Source organism: Nipponia nippon, unplaced genomic scaffold, assembly GCF_047370975.1.
Source record: "Nipponia nippon isolate SJK-2023a ecotype South Korea unplaced genomic scaffold, ASM4737097v1 scaffold_2, whole genome shotgun sequence".
NCBI lineage: Eukaryota > Metazoa > Chordata > Aves > Pelecaniformes > Threskiornithidae > Nipponia > Nipponia nippon.
Window position 1 is genome coordinate 48,683,489 of NW_028262336.1, and position 24,053 is coordinate 48,707,541.

Consider the following 24,053-nt stretch of genomic DNA (forward strand, 5'->3'; position numbering starts at 1 on the left):
CGTGTCTTATAATGGAAGTTTTAGGAACCTCACATGCTGATTTCCTGGCTGCCCATACTCTCATGGGGAAAATTGCAGCAAAGAGAAAAGAATGCAATTGTGCAGTTGGGAACAAAAGCAGTGTTTCTTTCTTTTTCACTCTGTTCTCTGTGTCACTAATTCAGCCTTTTTACTCATTGTGGCTCTACTACAAACTCAGTTAGCAGAATTTAAAACTAGACTCCTTACAACTGTAAAAAGTACCAACCTTGTTAATGTGTGTAACACAGAAAATTCCTGAACGGTGAAATCTGGCCAAACAGAAAATAATTCTTTGAGGAGAAGGTATGCATGTGTTGGAGAGAAGCTGTGATGGACACCACACAGGACAAATACAAAATGTGGGGAGACCCAGGAACCTGCATTTTCACAAGCCACAAGAAAAATATTTATGGACCTATGATTTGAAAATAAGGTCTCATTCATCATGGGTGAGGACCACAAAAGCATCTCCAGAAGTGACAAAGCCTGCGAACTGCCACTGCAGCCACCAGCTGAAGAAAAAGAACATGAGCCAATGTTTCCTTCAGTTCTTTGGAGTCAGTCTGTAAATCCAAGTAGACCATCTTGTCCCTTAATAAGTGCAGAGGAAATTCTTGTTCTGCGTGTTGGGCTAAGGTGTTCACTTCTAACAGGTCCCTTAGCAGGTACTTTTCCTGGTCTCCCACCATGTGATGGGAGAAATTTGGTTTTAAATGAAATGGGTAGAAGATGTAATTTGGTTATATATGTGTACACAGACCTACACACACGCATACACACACAAATATACATACATATCTATCTGTATATATGTATGTACACACACACATATATACATGCATAGATACACATGCATATATATACACAGTATGAAATGAATCCCCAACTTGTGCAGAGCTCCCTGCCCCACCTAAATCCTAATGGACAAAGGGACCTGTGCTGGCCTCCCCCTGCACTGTCCTAACCCTGCAAAGACTGCTGTGCAAGATAGCAACATAGATGGGTCAGGCAGGGCTTGGGGGAGATCGAACCATGCGGTTCCAGGGACTGAAACATTTCTTTCAAATGGTGGCTTTCGCCCACTGTGTGCATAGAAGTAATACTCTCAACTCATCACTTACTAATTCCCTGAATTTCCCACCTAATAGCTCAACATAATCTATGCCTGTAGGGCCTTTAGGATGCAAAGACAGAATAAGTTGCCTTTTGAAATAAAAACAGTGTACTTGTTTGAAGACTTTGAGTGTGAGTTTTTTTTAATCTTATGAACTTTTTGTAGATTTGAAGTTATTAGCTGTGCTGTCTTCTTACCTCATACTCCTACCCAAAAGAGCCAGAGCCAGCTGAGTGCCTAATTTTGCACAGAATTGTTGCTAAGACTATTAATACCTGAAGAAATTCTGCTTCTGCAAGAAATGGGATGGATACATCCCAGGTAAGGGTCATTTTTCTCCAGTTTGTTAGCAGACAGGTAGGGTTTTGTAATGTAAGACATTTCCAGGCTGGAACAAAGATGGGGGAATCATCACAGGAACTGAAGGTACTCTGACTAAGCAAAGACTTCAGAACCAGCCCAGGGGACAGGTGTCTAGTTATTTGGGAATATACCATGATCCAAAGGGGGAATCATGCCCAAAGACTGAAATTACGAAGTATGGTCCTGTAGCCCTGAAAGGAGACCCAGTTCTAAGGAATGGATGTGGCAACGGGATCCTGCACTTGTTGTGGCTTTGCCCAGGTCTTTGCCTCTCTGGTGCTGTCAGAAGACAAGTATGATCAAACCAGAAACTCCTTTTGAGAACCCAATATCTATTTACTCCATGACATACAAATACATGTGGACCAGGACACCAACAGCCCAAGATAAAGTATGCCTGCGGGCTACCAACCTGCTGTGGGCATCTCAGAAACCCCTCTTTCAGCAAGGGTGATGGAGGGCAGGGATGTCTGCCCCCATGGGGAGGGCTGCAGGCTCATGGGCCCTGTTAGGTGCTCTGTGTGACCTTATCAGCCTCCAGGAGACGAGCCTACAGCTCATTTTTCAAGGCAGAGGTTTATGTAACGCAACATGACCAAAATATGTGTAACGAATACCAGACTATTGAAACGATTACCCTATCAGCCAGCAGGTCTCTCCGTCAAAGGACCAAAGGCCAAAGACTCCCTGTCCATGAGTGACTAGGGACTAAGGCACTTCTGTCTTGTGGGCTCCTTCTTAACTATGGTTGAATTTAAAGCTCTTAGCTAATGCTTCTTTGCTTATAACCCCTGTCATTGCCTATTTGGATGCATATGCTGATTCCTTTTAGTGGTGGAATTGCTGACATGTTTGCTAATACTGCTAAAGATATGATTATACATAAGATGTGGCAACCTAGCCCCTAAACTCAAGCAATACTAAAAGGGAAAAATGTTTTTTCCATTCCTCATTTTATGTGTTAATCATCAAAACCAATATTTGTGCCACTTTCTCCATTTACACATTTTCCCCCACAACATTTTAAATGCTGAAATTTCAATGGCTAAGACACAAATGTAATTTCCAGTCAGATCAAACTGCCAGCTTGCATCCAGCCGGGCCAAACCCAGGAGCCAGGAGGGCATTCAGCAGGGAGAGCCCTGGAAGCGGCAGGCCCTGTTCTCATCCATATTTCATCAGCAGTCGTGTGCTGGCATGTGAGCAGGTTACCTTCACAAATTCCCTGCTGGTGGGGTTTGTAGATGACGTTAAGTTGCTGTTTGTATCTTTTAACATAACTGATTGTTTTAAAGATGTGGACAAAGAAATCCTAAACATGATTCCAGATCTCTTGCATGTGTTACAAGTAGGAATAAAGATGAAACCCAGTTACTTAGGCTCAGTCAAGTTAGGATGAGAATTAGCCCAGGATTAGCAACTTTGTATCTCCAAATACACAAATGCAAATTCTGCTCTAGTAGACAAATTGAAAAAAACACCAACTTAATTTTTGTTTACATGGTTTAGATGGAAGTTCTGCCTACTTGCACTTGTACACAAATGAGCAAATATTCAAGGACAAAAAAGGGTTTTGCGCTTGTAAATTATAGTAATTTGGGAAGGAAAAAAGTGCAGATGGAGATGATCCATGAGAACAGAATTTTTGCAAACAGACCCAGAGAAATGATGTGGAGGTCCTCCTGAAAAAACCTAGCCATTTGTTCACTGCTAGGTTCACGATGTTTGTTTTAGACTGAGAAATTGCTTAAAAATAAAAGGGCACTACTCAGATACGAAACCCCTGGTGAGGCTGTGACTCAGTGAAATTGACTGAACTGGGGGGGAAGGAAATGATCCCGCACAGCACTGTGATTTCCACGCCATGGAGACAGCGCAGGGCCTCCAGTGGGAAGTGCAGCTCCCCAGACATGTGGTTTCAATATCCGTAGGGTATGCGGCGACCACTGCTGTGCAGCAGGCGTTCGGCTCTCCATTTCTTGCACGCTGTCAGGGCTTGGCAGATAAGAGGGTTGGTTTTGCAAAGTATACAGCATCCAGGGAGACGGGCGGCAAAGTTGCCTGCAAACAACTTGCTCAGGAGTGGTGCAGATCCCCACGTGCACTCATATCTCTGCGGGTTTTCTTTGCAAATCCCCTGCAGGCAGAGTTTGCTCAACTAGTTGAACTGGCTCTTTCTGTCTTTTTTTTTTTGGCAAACTAAGAATTTCCTTCCTGATAAAAACAGACGGCGGGCGCCCCGATTGGGCGCCACGTTGGAGAGGATGTGACATCAGGCACATCTCTCACTTTGCCGGATCACTGGCTGCCTCCCAGGGCAGCCAGGGAGCTGTTTTGTTAAATCCCAACCCAGGTACTCGAGTTTCTGCACAAAGTGCTGCCGGCACCACATCCCAGTCTGCTGCAAGGTCTGTTCGACTCGTGTGCGCAGAGTCTGCTTAATAGATTACTCCTACCGCTGGGGGCTTGCCGGGGACGATGGAATTTGAACTCTTGAGATTGACTGCGAAGTGAAAAAACAGAAATTGGACAGACGAGGCTGAGATGGATGATGAGAGAACAAATCAAAATGCCAGCAAATCGCAAGGAGCTGGAGGCCAGGCATCTGCAATGTCTCTATCAAACCCACTGATGAGGGGTAAGTAACTCTCCTGCCTCGCCACAAACCTTCACCTCTGCCAGCAGCAGCAAAGGGCAGGGTCAGGCTACGGTGGGGTGCTCATCTCGATGTCCTGCTTCCAGTGCAGGTCCACAGTCAGTCCCACACAATGTCCCCATGCCCTTGCACTTCAGAAGGGATTTTAATAAGCTGTTCCTATTTGATACTGAATTTTTGGTTGTTCTTTTGGTTCACCACAGAAAAGAGTGTCTGATTCTTTATTGCAGTTTGTACAAATGGAAACAAATGCAGCACTTAAACCACAGCACACTGAAAAAAAGTTGCAATGTGACATGTTTGACTTAAGATTAGTGCCAGCTGGAAGCTCAGCACTGGCTTAGTTCCTTTTTTCTTTTTCTTTCTTTTCCTTCCCTTCCTCCTTCCTTTCCTCCTTTCCTTTCTCCGTTCCTTTCTCCTTTCTTTTTTTCTTTTTCTTTTTCTTTTTCTTTTTCTTTTTCTTTTTCTTTTTCTTTTTCTTTTTCTTTTTCTTTTTCTTTTTCTTTTTCTTTTTCTTTTTCTTTTTCTTTTTCTTTTTCTTTTTCTTTTTCTTTTTCTTTTTCTCTTCTCTTTTTCTTTCTTTTTCTTCTTTTTCCTTTTCTTTTTATTTTTCCTTTTCTTTTTGCTTTCAGATGAGCAGACCTAAGTGTTGTTGCCCAGTCTGAGCCAACAACCCTATTGGTTTCTTCTGCAATGGCCAGGGTGTTGTGGTCAGTTGTGACCAATGATGTTGTGGTCACCAGCGAACAGTTATTCAGATGAATGGCCTCACTCTGATCATTGCTCTGTTGTCTGGCCCAGAGCCATTGAAAACATGACAAGGTGGAAAAAGACAATTTAAATTCACATAGTTTAGCTAGACATGTTCCCTGTAGCTCTGTTTTCTGAGAAGCCACTCCTTCAGCTCAAGGCGAGTGCAAAGGGAATGAGGTAAATTAAGATAACGTGACTTTACACTGTCCTCCCTCCGTTCCTGGGGTGTTTAGGGCACTTTCATTCATACCAAATAGGAAAATAAGACCCTAAAACTAGATGATCAGTATATCTGCTGTGTTGTCTGCCTCTCCTTATGTGTGTCACCTATGTACATACTGAGGCTGGGGTGGGAGGGAAGGGATGGCGATGTTATTAACAGTGTGAACTGAAGCAGGTCCACACTGGAGATGAGCTCCAGTAAAATGGAGGCTGGAAGGAAAGGAGCCTACATGCTGCACTGCTGCACACAGATCATTTGGTCCTTTGAAAATCTGAGTTCAGTCCATTTCTTTTGTGTCTGCTTGCTCCTTGGCAGAGTCAATAAGCTCTGCTGGCAACATACAGCAGGAATGTATTTGGCTCTGGCTGCATATATCACAAACTTTAGGGGAAAGCCTTAGAATATGAAAAATACCATTTGTAATACTGTTATATATAATGTCATAAGCATGTGTGTATGCAAATGTGTATGCAACAGCATACCTCTGCCGAAAGAACTTCAAAGCCCCTTGTGAGCTGCACCATGCGTGACCACCACGGAAGGAAACCAGCCTGGGGACAGGCCTGGAGCGTGCAAACACCCTCCACATGGTCAGAGGCTGGACAAAGGTACTTTCAGCCATCACTGCAAAAATGAGTGCTCTTCTAGAAAAGTCGTGTGAATGCTCTGTTGTGCATGGGGAGCAGTCAGGGTTTGCGTGATTGTGTGGTTATTGCTATAAAGCTTCCTCTGTATAGACCTTGCCAGTGTTCATGTGCCCAAGTGATGGCAGTGCAATGAAATATGACCAGAGGTTTAATGTAACCTCTGGGCTGGCTGAGATTTTCAGCAGTGAAAGGGGAGCTAGGTGATCCAATGCCACTGAAAGCCAGTGGGTTTTTGGATGTCTAGATGCTGAAGGTACTGAGGCCTGACTCAGCTTGCCTGTGGACTAAGGCGTGGGTAAATTTCAAATTTGGATAAATAAACAGTCTCGTTCCTCTGTGAGAGAGCAGTTGTACATATTTTTGGCAATTAGAAATACTTGTTGCTGTGGTGGTACATGCAGTGAACACAGCTGTGCCAGCCGTGTACACCAGACTTGCTCTTTAACAGGCAGCTCTTTCCTGAAAGTCACTATTCCATGATTTTAAAAGTCCATGGCCAGTTAGCATCGGCATTTGCTTAGGCTTTAATCAAAAGCCTGTATGTGGTATAAATACTGACCATTTATATTACTGATGGCATGCCTCCTGTGCTGTGCAGAAGGAGGGAGTGAGACCCCAACATCCACTGCAGCCTCCCTCCTCCTCCAGCTGAGAAACAGGAGCTCCAGCCTGGCGCAGGCAGAAAACGGAAACTTTGTGGTTTGCCAGAGGGCGATGCCCTGGGTGCAGGAACTGGGGAAATTTGCCTTCCCCTGCAGGGAGGCTGCCTCCCTGGCGTTGCTTCAGAGCGGAGGTGCTTGCTGCAAACAGAGCTGGGGCAGGAGAGATGGCAGCTCAGGGCCATGCTGTTCACGGTGGGAGATTTGGAAGTACATCATGGGAATTAGTCATCAGACAGGCTGTTAAACTCCCTTTTCCCAATGTATCTAAGGCTAATGTGAAGCTACGGTAGGCCTCCACTTCCATTCAGAATAAAAGCCTTGGTTCCTCTCAGTACAGAATTCCCGCCTGGATTACGATGTGTTGGCACATACCTCTTTTTATTTTCTACTCACATTTCGATGCTTATGTGGTCAATCTTTTAATTCGTTCTTAAGACTTGGCAAAATTGCAACCTAATGGTCAGTCCATAGCTGACTATGGTCTGGTCTGGCTCCTTTTTAGAGTCTCAGTACAAACCTTCATTTTCTCAAGCAAGCACTGAATGGATAAATTCTGCACATGGATGTGATGGCATGACCATGCACCTCCCTCTGTGTCACCAGAGTGCTCACACATTGATATAACAACTTGGTATTTTGCACAAAACCCCGCCTGTATTTGTGTGGCCAAAAAAAGATCTAGCTGCAGCTCATAAAACTTGTTCCTCAATCTAGATTTTTAGAATTACTGTAAACATGCTTCCTTTGCAACTCATGCAGATTGGGCAATGCCATTGGTTTCTAAATGGGAAAATCAAAAGACTTTTACAGAGCTTGGATACACAACCAATGGTAACACAGGCAGGATCAGCAAGAACAACAGCATGGTCAGATAAGCATCATTTGACACACAACACTTTTAAAGCACAGCTATTTTAGGCAATTAATAATACAGTGCTTTAATAATTGTAGCATAGTTTGGCTATCCTTATGAGACCAGAACCATAGATACTGGAAATGGCTGTCCATTTGCTAAAGGCAAAGGATGTTTGTGAACTTACTGGAACTACATGTTTGTTGTGGGACATGGCCCATGGAACATAGAAGGAGGCAGGCAGAGCTCAAATGATGCCAATAATAAAGAATACAATTGTTTTTAAAAACTGATTGAGGTACATTACCCAGATTTCCCGAGTTGATTCCTCTGTTCATTTCATGCACTTGGTACCGCCCATAAAGCGATATTAGGGTTACGTCTCTTCCCTCCTTTGGCCTTCTAATTTTGAGGTGTCTTCCAAATACAAAACATATCTGAACTGATGAATCTTTCTGTGCCTGTGAAGTTTGAGTTGCTTCTCAGTTTCTCATTTTTTTCCCTTTGACTTTTATAGTGAAAGTAATACAAGACTGGAAAAAATTACCTGACTCATAGAGACTTTTCTTCTGAGCTGTTTCTATATTGCTTAATAAAAGAGACTGGGACCATTTCTGTCTTTGAGACCAAATCGTGTAGACTGACTTGCCTTCACATCTTCACCTGCTTAAAGCTGAATGCTGAATTATCCTCCTGGTTTTCTTTACTTGGCAGTCCAGATTTACCTACCAAGTCTGCACAGTCTCTGACAGTGTCTCATAGTCACAGGCAACAGTGGAATAGATGGCATGTTTCAAAGTGTCCAGCAAACACCTAGTCTGTAGGCCATGGTCAATAGATTGCCAAACACCTTCTCAGTTCCCTGGCAACACACTTAGGGTCTGAAGGAAAAGACCCAAACCTACAGCTATAAAAAATACATGCCAATAGCAGGAGAAGGTGCCAAGCTTTCCCCCCGGGGAGAGTGCAGGAAGGAGACTGTGCCCCATGCTCAGAGGAGGCACAGCCCCAGGGCTGATGGTCCCTCCTAGCCTGCTCTCCAAAACATCTCTCCTTCAGAATTCAAAGCTGATAGTCATTTCAACTGCACCCATGAGAAGGATATACTGACCAGGTAACAGAAGCTCCAGCCACCAGATCTGCATCCTGTCTCTAGTCATGGTCAGTCTCCAGTGGACACAAAATAAACCTCCTTTCTGGCCCCAAGGGGTGCCCAGTGATAGCTTGGATCAAGTAAATATAAACCTAGCATAAACCAATGAATGATCTAGTATTTTATACAAGCCCTCCCCCCTTCCCTTCCCCTAACTAGGTAGCAGTCATAGCCAGAGACAGGAAAATGAGGAGAAATGGTGAAAATCATGAATCAGCTGCTTGTCCAATCATCCCCGTTGAGACCCCTGTTCCTAAGGGCCTTGTACTGCCCACAGCTGATTCCCTTCAGGCTTCAAACCAACCTTGAGGTTATTTCCAGGATGCTACTGGAATTGCCCTGTGAGCCAGGAGCATGCTGGAGCACTGTTAGGGAAGGATTCCCACAAGAGAAGGTGAGGTCTTGAGTATTCCACTAGATTTTTTTTAATTACTTCATTCAAATAAGAACCATCGTGAGGACAAATTGGGTTCCCTCTTGTGATGTGCATGACTACTACCAATTTGACTAGCTGCTTGTTTCAGAGACCTACAGCTTTTGTGTCCAAGAAGGGAAACACTAAAATTTACCCTAGTTTAGTCCATCAATGAGCCATTGTTCAGAGATGGTAAGATGCAATACGTACATACTTGCAAAAGTGTGCTATGCAGATAAGCATTGTGATGGACATCGAGTGGCTCAAAAATGCTGTATTGCGGTAGCAGAAATATCCTTTTCCCTACATGGACAACTCTAGACAAAGGTATTGCACAGTCATAAAAGAGTCTTGCAAGAATAACTAAATATATAGTAGACCTTTTGTGGCCACTATGCCCACAAAAAATCACCCCCTCCCACCTAACACAGCTATGCAGGCAAAGATCTTCTGTGTGTGATAGACACAACACATTTCAGATACCACCATCTTCAGGTCATGATTTACTTAGTGCAGAATTTTTCAATCACAAAACCATTGTAAGTCTTGCTATACTAGATCTTACCTTGTTTAAATTTGATGTCCTTTACTGAGCACACTTGAAGGTGAGAGAGCAACAGCCCAACAGGCTGAGTGATGGCTGACACAGTTGGTTATCACCCTGTCCCAGCACATCGTGGCATAGCCAGAAAGGGCAGGACATCAGCCATGAGAGGTTCAGCTCTCACATGCATGTTCGTACCTGAGACAAGGCAGGATCTGCAGATCTCGCATAAGCACTGACATCATCAGCTAATCTGTAAAAGTTATTTTAAAGAATTATGGTGGCTTATTAGGTTTTGTTGCTGAAGGCAGACTTCTCGCTATTAAGCATCCTATTCCATGCATATGATCTAGTCTAGTCCCTGAAAACATCAGCAACTTGTCCAAGTCGGTCGTTGGGGTTTTCTCTGTAGTTAGTGGAAGGAGAGTGGGACATCTCCAGAGAGCAGCAAAACGTGTTTCCAAAAGAAGCTGGGTGAAATGCCCTCTGGAAATGCTTCTCTTCCTTCCCAGGAGGAACCTGCGCCATTAACGTAGACCAGACACCGAGTTTTGAGGCAATGAATACCGAAGGAGGTAAATGTCTTCCAGAGGGATTGTTGCTGTCAGCTGGTCCTGAGCCATAAAATCTGTAATACTGAAGATCCTTCAATTAATATTTGTATGGTTCTCAGCACTAAGCTAGTTTATTTCACTATATTAAAATAAAGAACAAATACAGCAACCAGAGAAGTGAAATGTAAAAGTCATTAGCAGTAAGTATTTCCTCAGACCTTTATGTTACTCAGCATAATTGAGGAAAGATACGCATGTCTTGTAAAATGCATCAAATAATGCTTATGCCTGGCAAAAAGATATTTCAGAAAAGCAGTCTACATGACTTGACATGTTTGGTACTAAATTTAACCCTAAGGATTCCCTCCCATACCTCCTTGATCCAGCTGGAGCTATGCTGACTCATTTCCAGTAATTATTTTTGTCATGTGGTATTTTTCTGAACATCAAGCTTTATATATCAAGATTACTTGGGAACACTAGTTAAAATTCACTTTCTGACACAGGCCTTTCATGCCTCCTCAGTTGTCTGGCAAGGTGACCTGAAGTCAATCACCTTTCACATAAGACCTTATAAGAGCCAATATGAATGTTTGCTTTATATGGGCACTTAAAGTATCAGTGTATTTATCACGGTAGTAAGAACAGTTTCTTTATGACCTACTTCTCCCCTCACAGGCTGGGCCTGTGTCCTCATTGCCATGCAGCTTGTGTCCCATCCTATCCCCTCAGCTGCCCCTACAAGCTGAGGCAGACCCTTTCTTTGAGCTTCCCTCCATATGTGCTGTGTCTCACTTCGTGGTTTCTACAATGCAGAAATTAGCAATATTAGTAATAGCAATACAGCTATTACTTAAAATGCACCACTGCACAGGCTAACACCAAACACTGAAAACTGAGGAGCAAAATCAACAGGTAACACGATTTATCTCCTTGTACTTTGGTACCTTCTCTCGTTAGGTATTCTTGACTCTAGCCCAGCTCTGAGCAGGGGTAAATGACTGAGCAGCCGTACCCTTTTCAAAACGTAGTACTTTTTGAGCTAACGGGTAAAGTGTAATGAGCTTGTGAAAACAAAGGCACTGGAAAGAATTCAAAGTGAGGGACAAGCTCAGTCAGAGCAAGGTAATGTTCTGCAAATCCCTCTCGTCTTCTGATGGGGAGTGCAGCCAACACCAACATGGGATGAGCTAAAAACACACCCAGACTGAAGCTGTCCTCTTGTCTCACTCCCTCTCAGCAGCTGCTCCAAGGAAAACTTGGCAGCTCAAGTAATAAATTAGAAGAAGAAAGGTTTGCTGGGGTCACGCAGTTGAAGTAAAGTATGCTGATGAAACAGTCCATGGAGTTGTTAGCCTTTTTCCTGTCTTTCTCTTTATACAGACTTTGTTTCAGACTGGTCTCCTTTACATGATGCCTCTATCCATGGGCGTCTGCTTACTCTGAAGAAACTCATCAAACAGGTACCCCTCTGCTGGGTTCATATGATCTCTGCTGGGTTTGTTCAGTTGTTGAATGCAGTCTGTGCTTCACTCTGAAACTTCCAGGGTGAAAAAATCATGTTGACTAAAACGCAGCGAAATCTGTGTGTAACAGATTTTTTTTTCTACATGCGGTTCTTTGCCTAGCACAAGCTCTGTGCACTAAGCTGATGATGTATCAAAATACCCTGTGTCATACATTAATTCTGGTGTAGGTAATGGGACCTCAGTCACTGGGATCTCTGGGCAGGCGGGGGATTCCTTCTGCAGCTCCTGGGCCTGTGAGCAGTGTTTGGTGCCCCAGGTATGGGGCAGCTCCGGACCCAGGCAAGGCTTTGGTTGAGACTTCATTTCAGCCACCCACACATCTGTTTCTGAAATGCCTGAGGGTATCTGGGGCCCCTGCTCCCGCTGCAGAAGGGCATGGTTAGGGAGAAGCGATTTCCGAACGTCACTGCTCCGTTTCCTTGAAATTCTTGGATTTAGCCTGTGGAGGAGTTGACAGAAAGGGAAAGGTTATTGGAAAGTTGGAGAGTCTTCTAGCTTAACCTTCTGGAGCACCAAGATTGCTAGAAACAAAAGATCCTGTAGAATTAAACCAATGGTTTCTAATGCAGGGGGTGGCTTTCCTTCAGAGCGTGACACGCTCTGACCAGAGACCAGAAAACACCTCAAAAACATTTCAGGATTCGATCCAGTCAAACAGCTGCAGACTCAGAAGTCAGGAGGTCAGAATGCTTGAGCGGTGATGTAAAAAGGTGGCAGTCACAACCCTGCCAAGAACTCTACTAGCAATTTTTAATCTTTTTTTTTGTTTCAGAGTTTGTTATTCATGGTGTAGCAGAAATAAAATTATGCTGAGCTCCTAAAATGATGTCTGTATTGTCCCATCGGACAGTCCACTGCCTACAGCTTTCTGCACCGATTAGCAGTGTGTAGAAGGCATGACCTCTGGTACGCTGTGCCAGTATCCACTCCAGCCAAAGCACCACAGCTTCTTTCTCTGCTTACCTATTGAGATGAGCAACTCCAGGCAGTTGAGGAAGGTGTGATTATATAAAGCTTTAAAGGTCATTATAGAAAGGGTTGGGGGTTTTTTTGTTTGTGTGGGGGTTTTGGTAGTTGGTTGTAATGATATTTTCTATTAATTCATCAGGGGAGCGATGTGAACCTTGTTACAGCAGACCAGGTGTCTCCTCTCCATGAAGCCTGCCTAGGGGGTCATGCCGCTTGTGCCAGTGTCCTATTAAAACACGGTGCTCAGGTGAGTGCGTGATGGACAGACCGTTGTCTCTAGTGCAAGTATGTTGTATTATCACTTTTTAATGCTAGGTGATGTACTATTTCGTGACAGCATATTACTGTGATTTATGCTCCGTACTTAGCTCAGCTTAAAGTACATATGTTATAAAATGTTCTTGATAAAGCAATCCAAAAAGCACAGATCTAAACAACAGTTACTATTGTTCTTTAAATGAAGGTGCAATGTTCTCATCATTTACTGAAAGAATAAGGGGAAGTTCCTCTTGCAAAGGGTTTATAATCCTGCAACAATTAAGGGTGCATTTTATTTTCTGCACACGCTATCCCATTGGTGTCAATATGCAGAGTCTTAAGTAGAGGTGTAGGACTGTTAGGATCAACTGACAATAAAATGGGAAGAAAATGGAAACAACATGCAAGTATGATGGTGAAATGGGCGTGTCTCACAGCCAATGCTTTTTGAGCTAATGTTGAAATTATAGTGAATAAGAAAATTAACTCATTATACATATATTATCTTACAGATTAATTTTTTTTAAAAAAAAGAGGTGGCTGCACACTTTCAGCTTAAAAATGGACCATTTCAGGACAGGGCAATGGCCAAGTGTGTTTCAGCTGAGATAACTGACAAATGGGCACACCTTTAACTCAGTACCTTGGTAACTCCCGAGAGACCCTGGAGCGGCACTAGTTAGACATTCATTTGCAGGAGGAGAGACTTGGGGGCAATTTTTAAAAATATTTTTTAAGTTATCTTTTTAATAAAAACTTGTAATCCTCAGAAGCAGTAGGCAGTTTTTGCAAGGAATTAAATAAAAAGTATTGAGAACCTTATTTTCTGTTGAGAAACTAGATAATTTTAATCTATTTTGAAATATTGAGATGGCGAAGAAAAAGCCTGATTGTGTTTTTTTCCCCCCAGGTGAATGGAGTTACTGTCAACTGGCACACTCCGTTGTTCAGTGCTTGTGTCAGTGGCAGCGTGGCTTGCTTGAATTTATTGCTGCAGCACGGAGCCAGCCTACACCCGCCCTGTGACTTGGCATCTCCCATCCATGAAGCTGCTAAGAGAGGTAACCCCATGGGCATCAGCATCCCTTTCCATGTTACTGGCAACGTACTGAAGTGGAAAAGAGAGATGAAGAAGATAATTTTCTTGATTTGGGTCATGTGAAATACCTTCCTAGTTGGTCTTATCAGGGGCCGTGCAGTTCATCCCACCCCTAGTGCTCACCGAGGCCAGCTCAGCTGGGCTCTTGGGGCCTCTGAGTTCATGTGGTGACACCTGGAAGGAGCTGCGTTGTCCAAGCCAGTTGCCTACAATGTGGACCTTTGAGGGAGTCGTTTGGCTATCTTCAAAAGCCGTGGAGAGAAACACAGCGTGATTCATCTCATCTTCGGTAGACATCTAAAATGGGTCAGATAAAATGCGAGGACTTTAGCCTGTTTTGCTAACAGTGGCTTTGCAGCTCCTGTTTTCCAGGTTGGAAACACTGGAGTGGATGAAAATATTACACTACGATATCTTGACAAAACACTGAATCTTTGCCAAATTACACCACTGCAATAGAGAATTTGCTGAAAAAAATGCCTGATCTCTGTGAGTTGACTCTTCCTTTATCCCTTTTAAGGTCATGTGCAATGTGTTGAATTCCTCGCGTCCCGTGGGGTAAATATAGATCACAACATCAAGCATCTGGGTACTCCACTTTATGTAGCTTGTGAGAACCAGCAAATGAACTGTGCCAAGAAGCTGCTTGAGTCAGGTAAAAAGAAAAATAAAGGATGATGTACTTTCGTTTCCTGCAACATCTGTCTTCGGATTCTTTTTGCATCAAATATTTAGAGGAGCTCCTGCTCTGGGACCTGGATATGTTTTGCTCTTAATGGCAGCCCTCAGTTAAATGGGATAGCAGGGTCACCAGGGTCTTCTTGACCCAGGAACTCAGCTTTACAGCTCCCAACAAAATGATGGATGATCCTGGGTTTCACATGGATGGTGGTGCCTGGAACAAACACCATCCTTGCCTGTGTCTGTGTGTGTGATGCTGCAGTTATTTGAAGTGGGCAGGAAGAAATTTCCTTTTTTTCTTTTCCTCCCTCTTTACCCAAAACCTCTTTACCCAAACCCCAAAACTCAATCATTTTTACATAGAATTTCTGCAAACATGTTTTAATTCCCACTGAGTTCATAAAAATTTTGAAACATTTCCAACACAGAAAAACGTTCAGCACTATATACTTTGCATCAAACAAACCTAGCTATAAGTCTAAGCACTTGGATAACTATACAAGACCATTTCTTGTTATCTACAGCAGTGCATCTCTTCTAACCAAAGGGGCCATATAGCCTAAAGTAGCCACATAGCTAGTACAAAAACAATGGACCAACAAAGCCGCTTTGGAAAAAACAAGCAAACATCATGTAGATCACCTTATGCACTATTTAGCACAGTGATTTTTTTTGGAAGAAGTCAAATACAAATTAATCTAAATAGTAAATGTTTGGCTATTATTTTCTGTTTTCTGCCATTTTGTTTTTTGCTGCCTTCTACATATGAGAATGTGTACTATAAAAACATTATAAATGGTTTTGAATTAGTTCTGCAGCTCACCCTTCTTAGAGTGTTTTAGGAGCCATTAGCCCAGGGTAATGGATGAGGGAACACTCATCGGGGTGCTTGCTCATATCCTCCTCTACCAAGGACCGCTAGAACTTTTCCATCCTCACATTCTTTCCCCAACAAATGCTTTGGCATTTGGAAATCCCACCAGCTTAAGCCTCCAGTACAGAGCAGGTTGAAACCCTGCATGTGTTTTAAGGGAATGGGGCACTGGGATGGGGAGCAAAGGTGGGCTGTAGGTGGAACTACATCTTTGTCCTGCTTCAAGATATCCATAGGTTGGGTGGTGGATGAAGGACTTCCTCATGTACCGTTCCTCTGGGATCATTTTCTTAGTCACAACCCCACTCCTCCTTAACCAATATGTGAGTTGTGCATGTGCAAATTGTAGTACCAAGCCCCAGCATAAGGAAATCCACCTCTGGGTAGATGCTACGGCATTTATGGATTATTCGGAGCAATAGCAGCTAGTGCAGGAAATGGAAATAGTCTACTGTGTAGTCATTGTTCTTTGTCATAATGCTTTGTCATTTCTTGGTATTCAGGAGCAAATGTGAACAGTGGCAAGGGCCTGGACTCCCCTCTGCACGCAGCCGCCAGGAATTGCAGTGCAGAGCTGGTGACGCTGCTGATTGACTTTGGAGCGGACATTTGGGTGAAGAACGCTGAAAGCAAGAGGCCGATGGAGCTGGTTCCACCCGGAAGCCCTGTGGGCCGACTTTTCCTGCAGAAAGAAGGTGCCCCTTAGTGCTTGTTTTATTTGTTCACTTGGGATTCATTGGGGGAAAACCATGCAAACTGCTGCAAAAGGCCATGCTATTCCATGCTACAAGTGCCACAAAATTGAGAGTAACTTAGTTTACCTCCATTCGCTGACATATGGACACTATGTTTTCTAGGGTCAGAATATAGTGGCGCACTAACAGGGATAATGGTAGCAGTAATAACCCATCTTTCAGCCTCCAGGTTGTGAATCTATTGTATTGGGGAGCGATCGTATGGAGCTTGCAATATAATGCAAAATAGAGTTTAGGGTGAAAAAACAAGCAAAATGCTCCTTAGAAATTAATGGTGGCTTTTTCTGATTATCTAAAGTACTGAAGTCAGTGGGAGTCTCTCAGTTCGCATGTTTCTGAGATGGGAGTAGACACAGGAGTGTTATCTGGAGCGTGCCGACAAACGCAGGCAGAAAATAACCTCTGATGGGAGTTGAGGCTAGCTGGTGAGTGCTAGGTCTGGGATCTTTGGTTATGCAGTATGCTGACAGTCAGGTACATGCCAGATACCGGTCTTAGCATAAATGCAAAATTGCAACCGGAAAAATTTGAATATATGTTATACTGGGAAAAAAAAAAGTGTATTGAAACACTGATCTTCTAGTTCTTTGCCCTTTACTTTTATTGTTTGGCCAAGATCCTATATAGCTGCAAAAGTATCTTTAAAATTAAAGACTCTATGTTAGGGTTTTTTTTGTGGGGATTAAGGCAAATTGCACAACAATGATACAATGAATATATATGTATGCATATGCATTTATAAACTAGGGTTTTTTTTAAAGGCCAACATTATGTGCTGAATAATCCAGCAGTATCAAACCATAGGCTTAACCCTTAGGAAGTGCTTATTTTGTACCTGTAAATGAAACATTTTCAGATCCATTTTATTTTATTTTATTGGTTATGAATACTTTAATGAATTATGGAGAGAAATCTTACTTACCAGTCTTCAGGAAAATTAGAATAAGGTCTCTTGTGTCTAATTGTTGGTGTACTCCTGTTCTTCGTTAGATGTTATCATTCAGTCAGAAAACTATGCACATGACTAAATAATTTTCATTATTTTAAGCAAGTTGCTGATGGTGTGATCCATGATTTTATTATTTCAGTTACATGTCGATGTGATGCTTGTCATGAACAGATTTACACCAAGGTAAAACTGGAATAATAAAGTGATGAATCAGGCCCTACCTTGAAATAGTAATATCAAAATAATAGCACGAAAACAACTCTGCTGTGCACATTATGTATGAGCAACAGATATTTGGTTTCCCAGCCTAATCTATGGTGCACAGAGCGGTGATCTTTTCGAGCTCCAGTCCCTGCTGCATGAGACTCCTGACTCCCTTGGCACTGCGTGTGTCCTGTTTATTTGAGACAGAAAACCATTTCAGGCACACCCTGTGGAGCCGGCCCAAGAAGCGCTGCTCGGGCTGAACTTTTCTAAGTGAAATTCAGCAACTGAAATCAGAAATGATAAATGCCTGAAGGGCATTTTTCTGCTGAATAGTTTTTTTGTGATGTTCTCCGGCACACCCTTCTCTGAGTAGGGTCACGCCTGATGGGCAGCTGATGTCCAACTTCTTTGGCCGGCTGAACTGTTGCAACCTGGGGGAACAGTGCAAACATTACCCCTCGGGTTTCACAGGGAGGGTTGGCAGTGTGCTGCGGGGATCGGAGTCACCCTGCCAGCCCCATGGCCCCTCAGCACTGGCGCAGCTGAGCTGCTGCTCTCCTGCCCCGCTCCCACACACGGGTCCTCTCCCCCCATGCCGCAGATGCTGGGGGGCAGCAGCCCCGCGCCCACGGCCAGGGCGGGCTGGAAGGAGCATGTTTTTCCACCAGAGGTGAGTTGGTGAGTGTGCCAACCCAGGGTCGCCCTAGGACTAACCCAGAGCAGCTGTAGTACATGTGGTGGTTTCCCTCCCCAGGACTTCACCGTGCTGTCGGACCACTGCCTACCTTGCTTGTGTTGCAGGGAGAGTCCTTTGTGTGGGTGGGAGAATTAGCTAATGATCCAAAAATGGAGTTTTTTTGAAGAGTATGCTTGCAGTTCCTAAATATTTTTCAGCGCAGTGACACTGCTTGTGTCTTTAGTTTCTGAGGGTTTTTTTTTGTAAATTGAAGCTTTTTTAAAAGAGATGTTTACGGGCAGGGCATTTATCTGTGGGATCAGGGTGGCCAAACACACATGCAGTGTGATACTGCAATAGCCAGTCTTGCTTGCCCCATATCGGCTTGCCTTGTTGTCTTGTACGCAAGCAGAGGATAAATCTGACTCCTAGCAGGAGGGCGCAGCCCCTTGTTCAGCCCTTCAAATACTGCCAGCCTTGCAGAGCTGCTGGAAATGTGGTGGCATGCATGAGGAAAGACTAGAAGCTGATTAAAGCTGCCACATCACTGCATTTTTGCTGCAGCCCCCATTCCTTCCTGCTGCACTTCACCTCTCCACCAGCACTAACATTTCAGCCCTCTGGTGACCGCCAACTTATCCAACCAGTGGGCAGGCACGGCGGATGGCACCTAAACTGTCCCCTCCCGGCTCACTTACCTCCCTCTCGCTTTCCACTCTTGTCTCCTCCTCACTCCTAGCACCCAACCCCCAAGTTCACACTTGCTGCTGCCCCTGCTTTGCCCTTCTTATCTGCCCTCCCACAGCCCTCCCGGCACCCACGGCGCTTGTCACACTGGGGAGAAAATGATATGTTGAGGGGCTGAACGTTGAAAAGTGCCACAGTTAAAACATAACACAGGATCTACCTCTTTGTGAAAAGGATAAGCCCCCCAAGGAAGCATATGATGCCATTATACTTAAATAAAAAAAAAGCACCACAGATTCTTCAGAAGGGCTTGTATTTATCAGTATGGGACTGGTTAATCTGGAAGGTTTAAATAAAGGATTATGTAGTATTTCTTTTGCTATGCGTTTGTCACTATTATGAAATATGTCTCAAGAAAGCAGGGGGCTGCAAACTTGGACCTCACTGGGGGAGTCGGGGGGAAAGGACTTTGAAGGAAGCATCGATCATCTACTTCTCAGATGACACAAACCACTTCACATTTGTGCAGCTTAAAAGGGAAAGGCTGACGCTGCTAATGCTAATTGCAGCTGTGTAATGACAGGGAGTGACTAGGCTTGAATTGAATCTCAGGCGGGCTGATGTCCTTTGGTGGGCACAGGTCTGGCTTTTCACTGCTGAGCATCCTGGGGTGGCTGCACATCCCCCGCGCGAGATGGGGGGAGCGGTAATGCACAGCTGCCATTTCAGCTTTACAATTTTTGGGCAATAAAGCCACATGTGTAACCTCTTCCCCGGCTCTTTCTCCAGGCCCGCTGTCCTTGATGCAGTTGTGCCGCCTGTGCATCAGGAGGTGCTTTGGACACAAGCAGCATCAAAAAATAACTGGACTTCTCCTCCCGGATGAGCTGAAACATTTCCTTCTCCATGTTTAAGCCTTTCTTGTTCAAAATGGTGCCTTTAATAACACAGCAAGGTTCGTTGAGGAGCGACTCTTCTCATCAGTAGTGTTGCCAATGCCTGCAAAGTTAATTTATGATAGTTGCTGGCCCCTAGTAAAGCCCTGGGTCCAAGAAGCACAGGACTGACCAACTCACTCAGTGCTCACTGCCACCACCCCTCGCAAATCCATCACTTGCAAAGGAACAATTCCGCATGGTTGCATGATGAAGCTTGAAAATGTGACTCAAGAGCCCCCTAGAAAGTGTAGAAAATGAGCATAGTGTTTTAAAATAGATCTCTTGATTCTCTGTATCCTGGCACCGTTTCAGAGGGCTCATGGTTGACAGCCCCTTAGAAAGAAAACTCATATCCCAGCCCAGCACTAACAGCACTTCACATATATATTAAGGATACTAAGGATAGCTACACTTTGTCTGTAAGCAGCACTCATGTGCCTGTCATCTGTGAGGGCTGTACCCACATCAATGTACAGATAAGGAAAGGGAACCCAACTAAACCTAGCTGCAAAGCAAAAGAGGCCCTCTGGCAGATGTTATTTATTTGCTAAGTATATCACACTACGGATAGATGAGCACCAACCAACAATCATCTGCATTTAGGCCAGCATCTGAAACACGCGTTTCTGCCACGACATCAAGTAGGTCACTGGTGATGGCAGCCCCCTACAATGCAATAATAGTGGGGGGAAAGTTTTTAATCATCCATTAAAATCACTTATTCCTGATGCTTTGAGACATAAGGGATCCACACTTCAGTACTACATATTTTCTCCTTGTAGGATATTATTTTTCAAGGACACAGGCTAACAGGCTATCAGTGGCAGGCAATGAGTGTTCCCCTTTTCTGCCCTGAAAATCAGGTGATATTTCCAAAGCATTTCTCAGCATGCATCAGAAAAACTACAGGTACTATCCCCTTTCCCCACCCAAGAAAAGAGATCATCTTAAGACTGAGATAGTTTTTTTTCTTGGAGAGGTGCTACCTTATTCATAGCATTTTCCATGGGAGTGGTAATAATAACACCTCTAATGCAGGGTCATAAACCAAACAATGACAATACTGAAATTAAAGTCCATTCCAAATTAAAAAGATAATGGGTAATTTCTACCCCCTATTTGGTTGCTGAGCTGCTGGCTCAGTGTGTGTCTCTCAAACAAAAACGATATGTGTGGTTCTTATTCCACTGAGGTCGTAAGAACAATTATTTCCTCCAGTTGAACTTCAACACTGGGCGTTTTTCTTTCCCTCCCAGAAACACGTCCTGCTGCCACAAACCAAAGTGCGGTTACAACTGCTCTGTGCTCTCCCGGGCACTCCCCTGGGAATATCAGCTGCCCGACACATGTGGCAGAGAAGATGCTGAAGCTCTGGCTCCTCTGCCAGCCACCCTGTCCCCTCTCCAGCTCTGAACCATGGTTCATCTGCATCACCTGGGGAGCAGCAGCACATCCACTGCCTCCCCTGCGGGGCTACCGCCATGTCGCCCCTGTGTTGGAGGGGCAGACCAAGCACTTCAGCACTTTTGGAGATCCTTTTCTTCTTGACTTCTTATTGACTTCACTGTGAAGACTCCTGCAAGAGTGGGCTTGGTGTGTGAAACTGTGACAATATCATTAACGCCAGCAATGAGATGTGCCAAGTCCTCATCTCGTAAGTGGAGAGACCGGCAGCTTTCAAATACACAAACTTATTCTGATGTTCGCTAGTGTGCCAGTGTGCGCAGTGCAAGCCTTCCTTTCACATATGGGAAGTTAAAGAGGATGGATCAAATGCTACCTGGATGCTCATATTTCATGTAAATTACAATTCAAATCCTTGGCTGGTCAACATGACTGCTGGCTATAGGTATCCAGTATGATGGTTTGATTTTTTTGTGCTGATCAAATAGAGCAAGAGCAGTTCTGTTGGTTTTGTAGGATATTAATTGTACCCTAATGGGACAAAATGACAAACACAGCTAGAACCGTAACTCCCCTTGTGATAGAGACACCTAGAAATGTTCACTGATCTGACTCAATCCATCACACATAATTTGAGCCATGTGAAAATTCACTGACTGGTTTTGGATGGCCTTCTATATTCTTTCCCTCCTGCTGGGGAAGAAAAATCGACAGCTGTCTTTATACATGGAATAGAAACAGGCATCTTGGATAGGTGGATCCTTCTAAAATCAGTACCTTGGTTAAGTGGAATCTGCATTGAACAGGCAGGGAACAGACAACTAACCTAATGTTTAGCTTTTGAAGATTAAAGTATGAAGAATCCCAGCTTTGGTGACACATCTGAAAGCTGAAGATCCAGCTTATTATATCTTAGATGATGAAGAACCATTTTTTCACCTACTAGTTTTATTATTTACCTTTAAGCATCTTATTTTGTAACTTCTGCCAATGGGTTTGTAGGAGTAATGCTAACATGAGGAGAAAATTGCTCAAAGAAGGTGGTGAGAGTGTTGCTTTTAGATTGCTTTCCTTCTGGAAATTTCATAGTGTGACTCTGTTTACTTGAATCCCTCTGATCAAGTGTAATTAGGATGAATTCTGTATGCTCAGCTTGTATCATCTCAGTATATTTGCTTATTTATTTTAATACAAATTGTGATCAACACTGGCAAATTACAGCTCTATGCATCAACACTTATCCAGTTATAAACTGTAGAAGTTGTACAAGATGCAAACTGAATAAGCTCATTATAGGTGAGGTTTGGACCTTTTTTTGTATTTGAAATCATTCCAAACATAATGCAGGACTTGAAAGATTGTCAGGAATGTATTTTATCAATTACTTTGCTATTATTTTATTAGCAGTTTAATGGTAGTCAAGCCACAACTGTATAGGATATTGGCTCAAAAATAAATGGTTTATACCCTTTTTTTGATTTTTCATTCATTTTTAAATGATAGTAATAATTTTGTGGATTGTGTGATACTATGGAGTTTTGCACGGAACTCTAATTGTTTGCAATCCTGCTTACAAGCAGGTAGCATGCAGAATAATTCCTTTAAATAAACCTATAGTAAAGATAAGACTAAGATGCAAATACTGTGCAAATCTTGCCTTTTGCTGATATTTTAAGGTAGAATTGGATTCTTGCAATTATTTTTCTACTCACTTGAGGGTTAGTGAGAAGGAGCCTGAGATTTCAAGAAGTAGGAGAAGATGTAAATTAAGATGGTCACCATCTTTAGTTTGTTTTTTACTGATTTGCATCAGTTTGTTTCTTCTGTCTCCTCAGCAAGAGGCACATGTAATGATCTGGGTGCCCTTGTGTGTGCCTACGCAACAGGAACTCTTTACTGGAAGTGAACGTATGGAGATCCCTCTACGGTCAGAAGTCCAAGGGGACTTCCAGCATCCAGCGTGTCAGAAGTCCAAGGGGTGTCTGCCAGCATCCAGCATGTACACTGTGGGGCTGGAGAGATGTAGGCGGGCAGTAATTCCCTCTGCGTTAGATACATCTCTGGGTGTCTCTGCCCACAGGGATGAGCTGAAAGAGAGAGAGAAATGCCAGCAAATTGCTTTACAAGATGTTGTTTCTGCTGGATACAGAGCTGCTTAGGAAAACTGTGGAACTAAACAACCAACACCTCAACGAAAGAAGACAACTGATTTAAGCAGGAACATTCTCTTTTGATTTATTGAAAGATGTCTGATGCAACAAAACATTGCAAAGTGGTTTTGGCTCTTCAGCAGTTGTTAGGTGGGATCAGCCACATCCCAGGACTCAATTCTTCATTCTGCAGTCACATGCAAAGGTCCAGAGCTGCCCTGCCTGTTTCTCAACATTTCATTTTTTTCTCTTAACTGGAAACCACAGACATCCTAATCTAGTAAATACAATATACAGCTTTGGAGCCTATGCAGAGAATGTCCTCTCGCCTCTCCACTGGCATGAATTCATTTCAAGATGACTAAGAAGGAAATAAATTTTACTTTACTAGCTTAGCAAAATGGGACAGACCAGCTGCAAAATAGCAGATTAGTGGTACTAGAAGAGAGAAAAGAGAGTGCTTGTATCCCTAAATTGAGATATACTCATTTCCTCTCAGACTCATGTTCTTGAGAGCCACAGGTCTAGGACTGGATGCTCCTGAAGCCACTTTTTCTTGCTTAACACCTGCACTGTATCTGTCAAAATGGAGACTGCCTTGCCCTGCAGTCCCAACCAGAACCCTGCTGGCTTTGGATAAAAATTCCTGCGAGTTATTTCTCTGTATATAGAGCGATTATTTGTCATTCCTTGATACATTGCTCAGCTCACTGCTCCAAGGGATACTCACTTTCACACACACAGGCAACATTTGATGCAAAAGTGCTTTCTAGGATGCCTCGAGGAGTTCACTTTTCTTTAAAATGACAGCAGTGAACTATTGCTGAGAAGAGAAATGTTGCAAATTCTTATATCCCATTCAACATGGTAACCCTTATTGCAGCTCTACCTGAGTGCTTGCTCAGGTAGCACACCTGGA

The 24,053-nt window shown here is 43.5% G+C and overlaps 1 protein-coding gene across 3 annotated transcripts; it reads left to right on the plus strand.

Moving 5' to 3' along the window:
* The first annotated feature begins 3,804 nt into the window (after positions 1 to 3,804).
* ASB9 (ankyrin repeat and SOCS box containing 9) lies at positions 3,805 to 22,455 on the plus strand. Of its 3 annotated transcripts, XM_087758851.1 has the most exons (8): positions 3,805 to 4,136; positions 11,342 to 11,421; positions 12,596 to 12,703; positions 13,625 to 13,775; positions 14,334 to 14,468; positions 15,872 to 16,063; positions 19,432 to 19,597; positions 20,837 to 20,968. In XM_087758851.1, the coding sequence occupies exons 1-7, from the start codon at positions 4,043 to 4,045 to the stop codon at positions 19,554 to 19,556; spliced, it is 885 nt and encodes a 294-aa protein (XP_087614977.1). In that variant the 5' UTR covers positions 3,805 to 4,042; the 3' UTR covers positions 19,557 to 19,597; positions 20,837 to 20,968. The 3 variants fall into 3 exon arrangements, with proteins under 3 accessions (XP_087614977.1, XP_087614976.1, XP_009474545.1); XM_087758850.1 differs by lacking the exon at positions 19,432 to 19,597 and having other exon boundaries at positions 20,837 to 22,455; XM_009476270.2 differs by having other exon boundaries at positions 19,432 to 20,968.
* Positions 22,456 to 24,053: the final 1,598 nt, after the last annotated feature.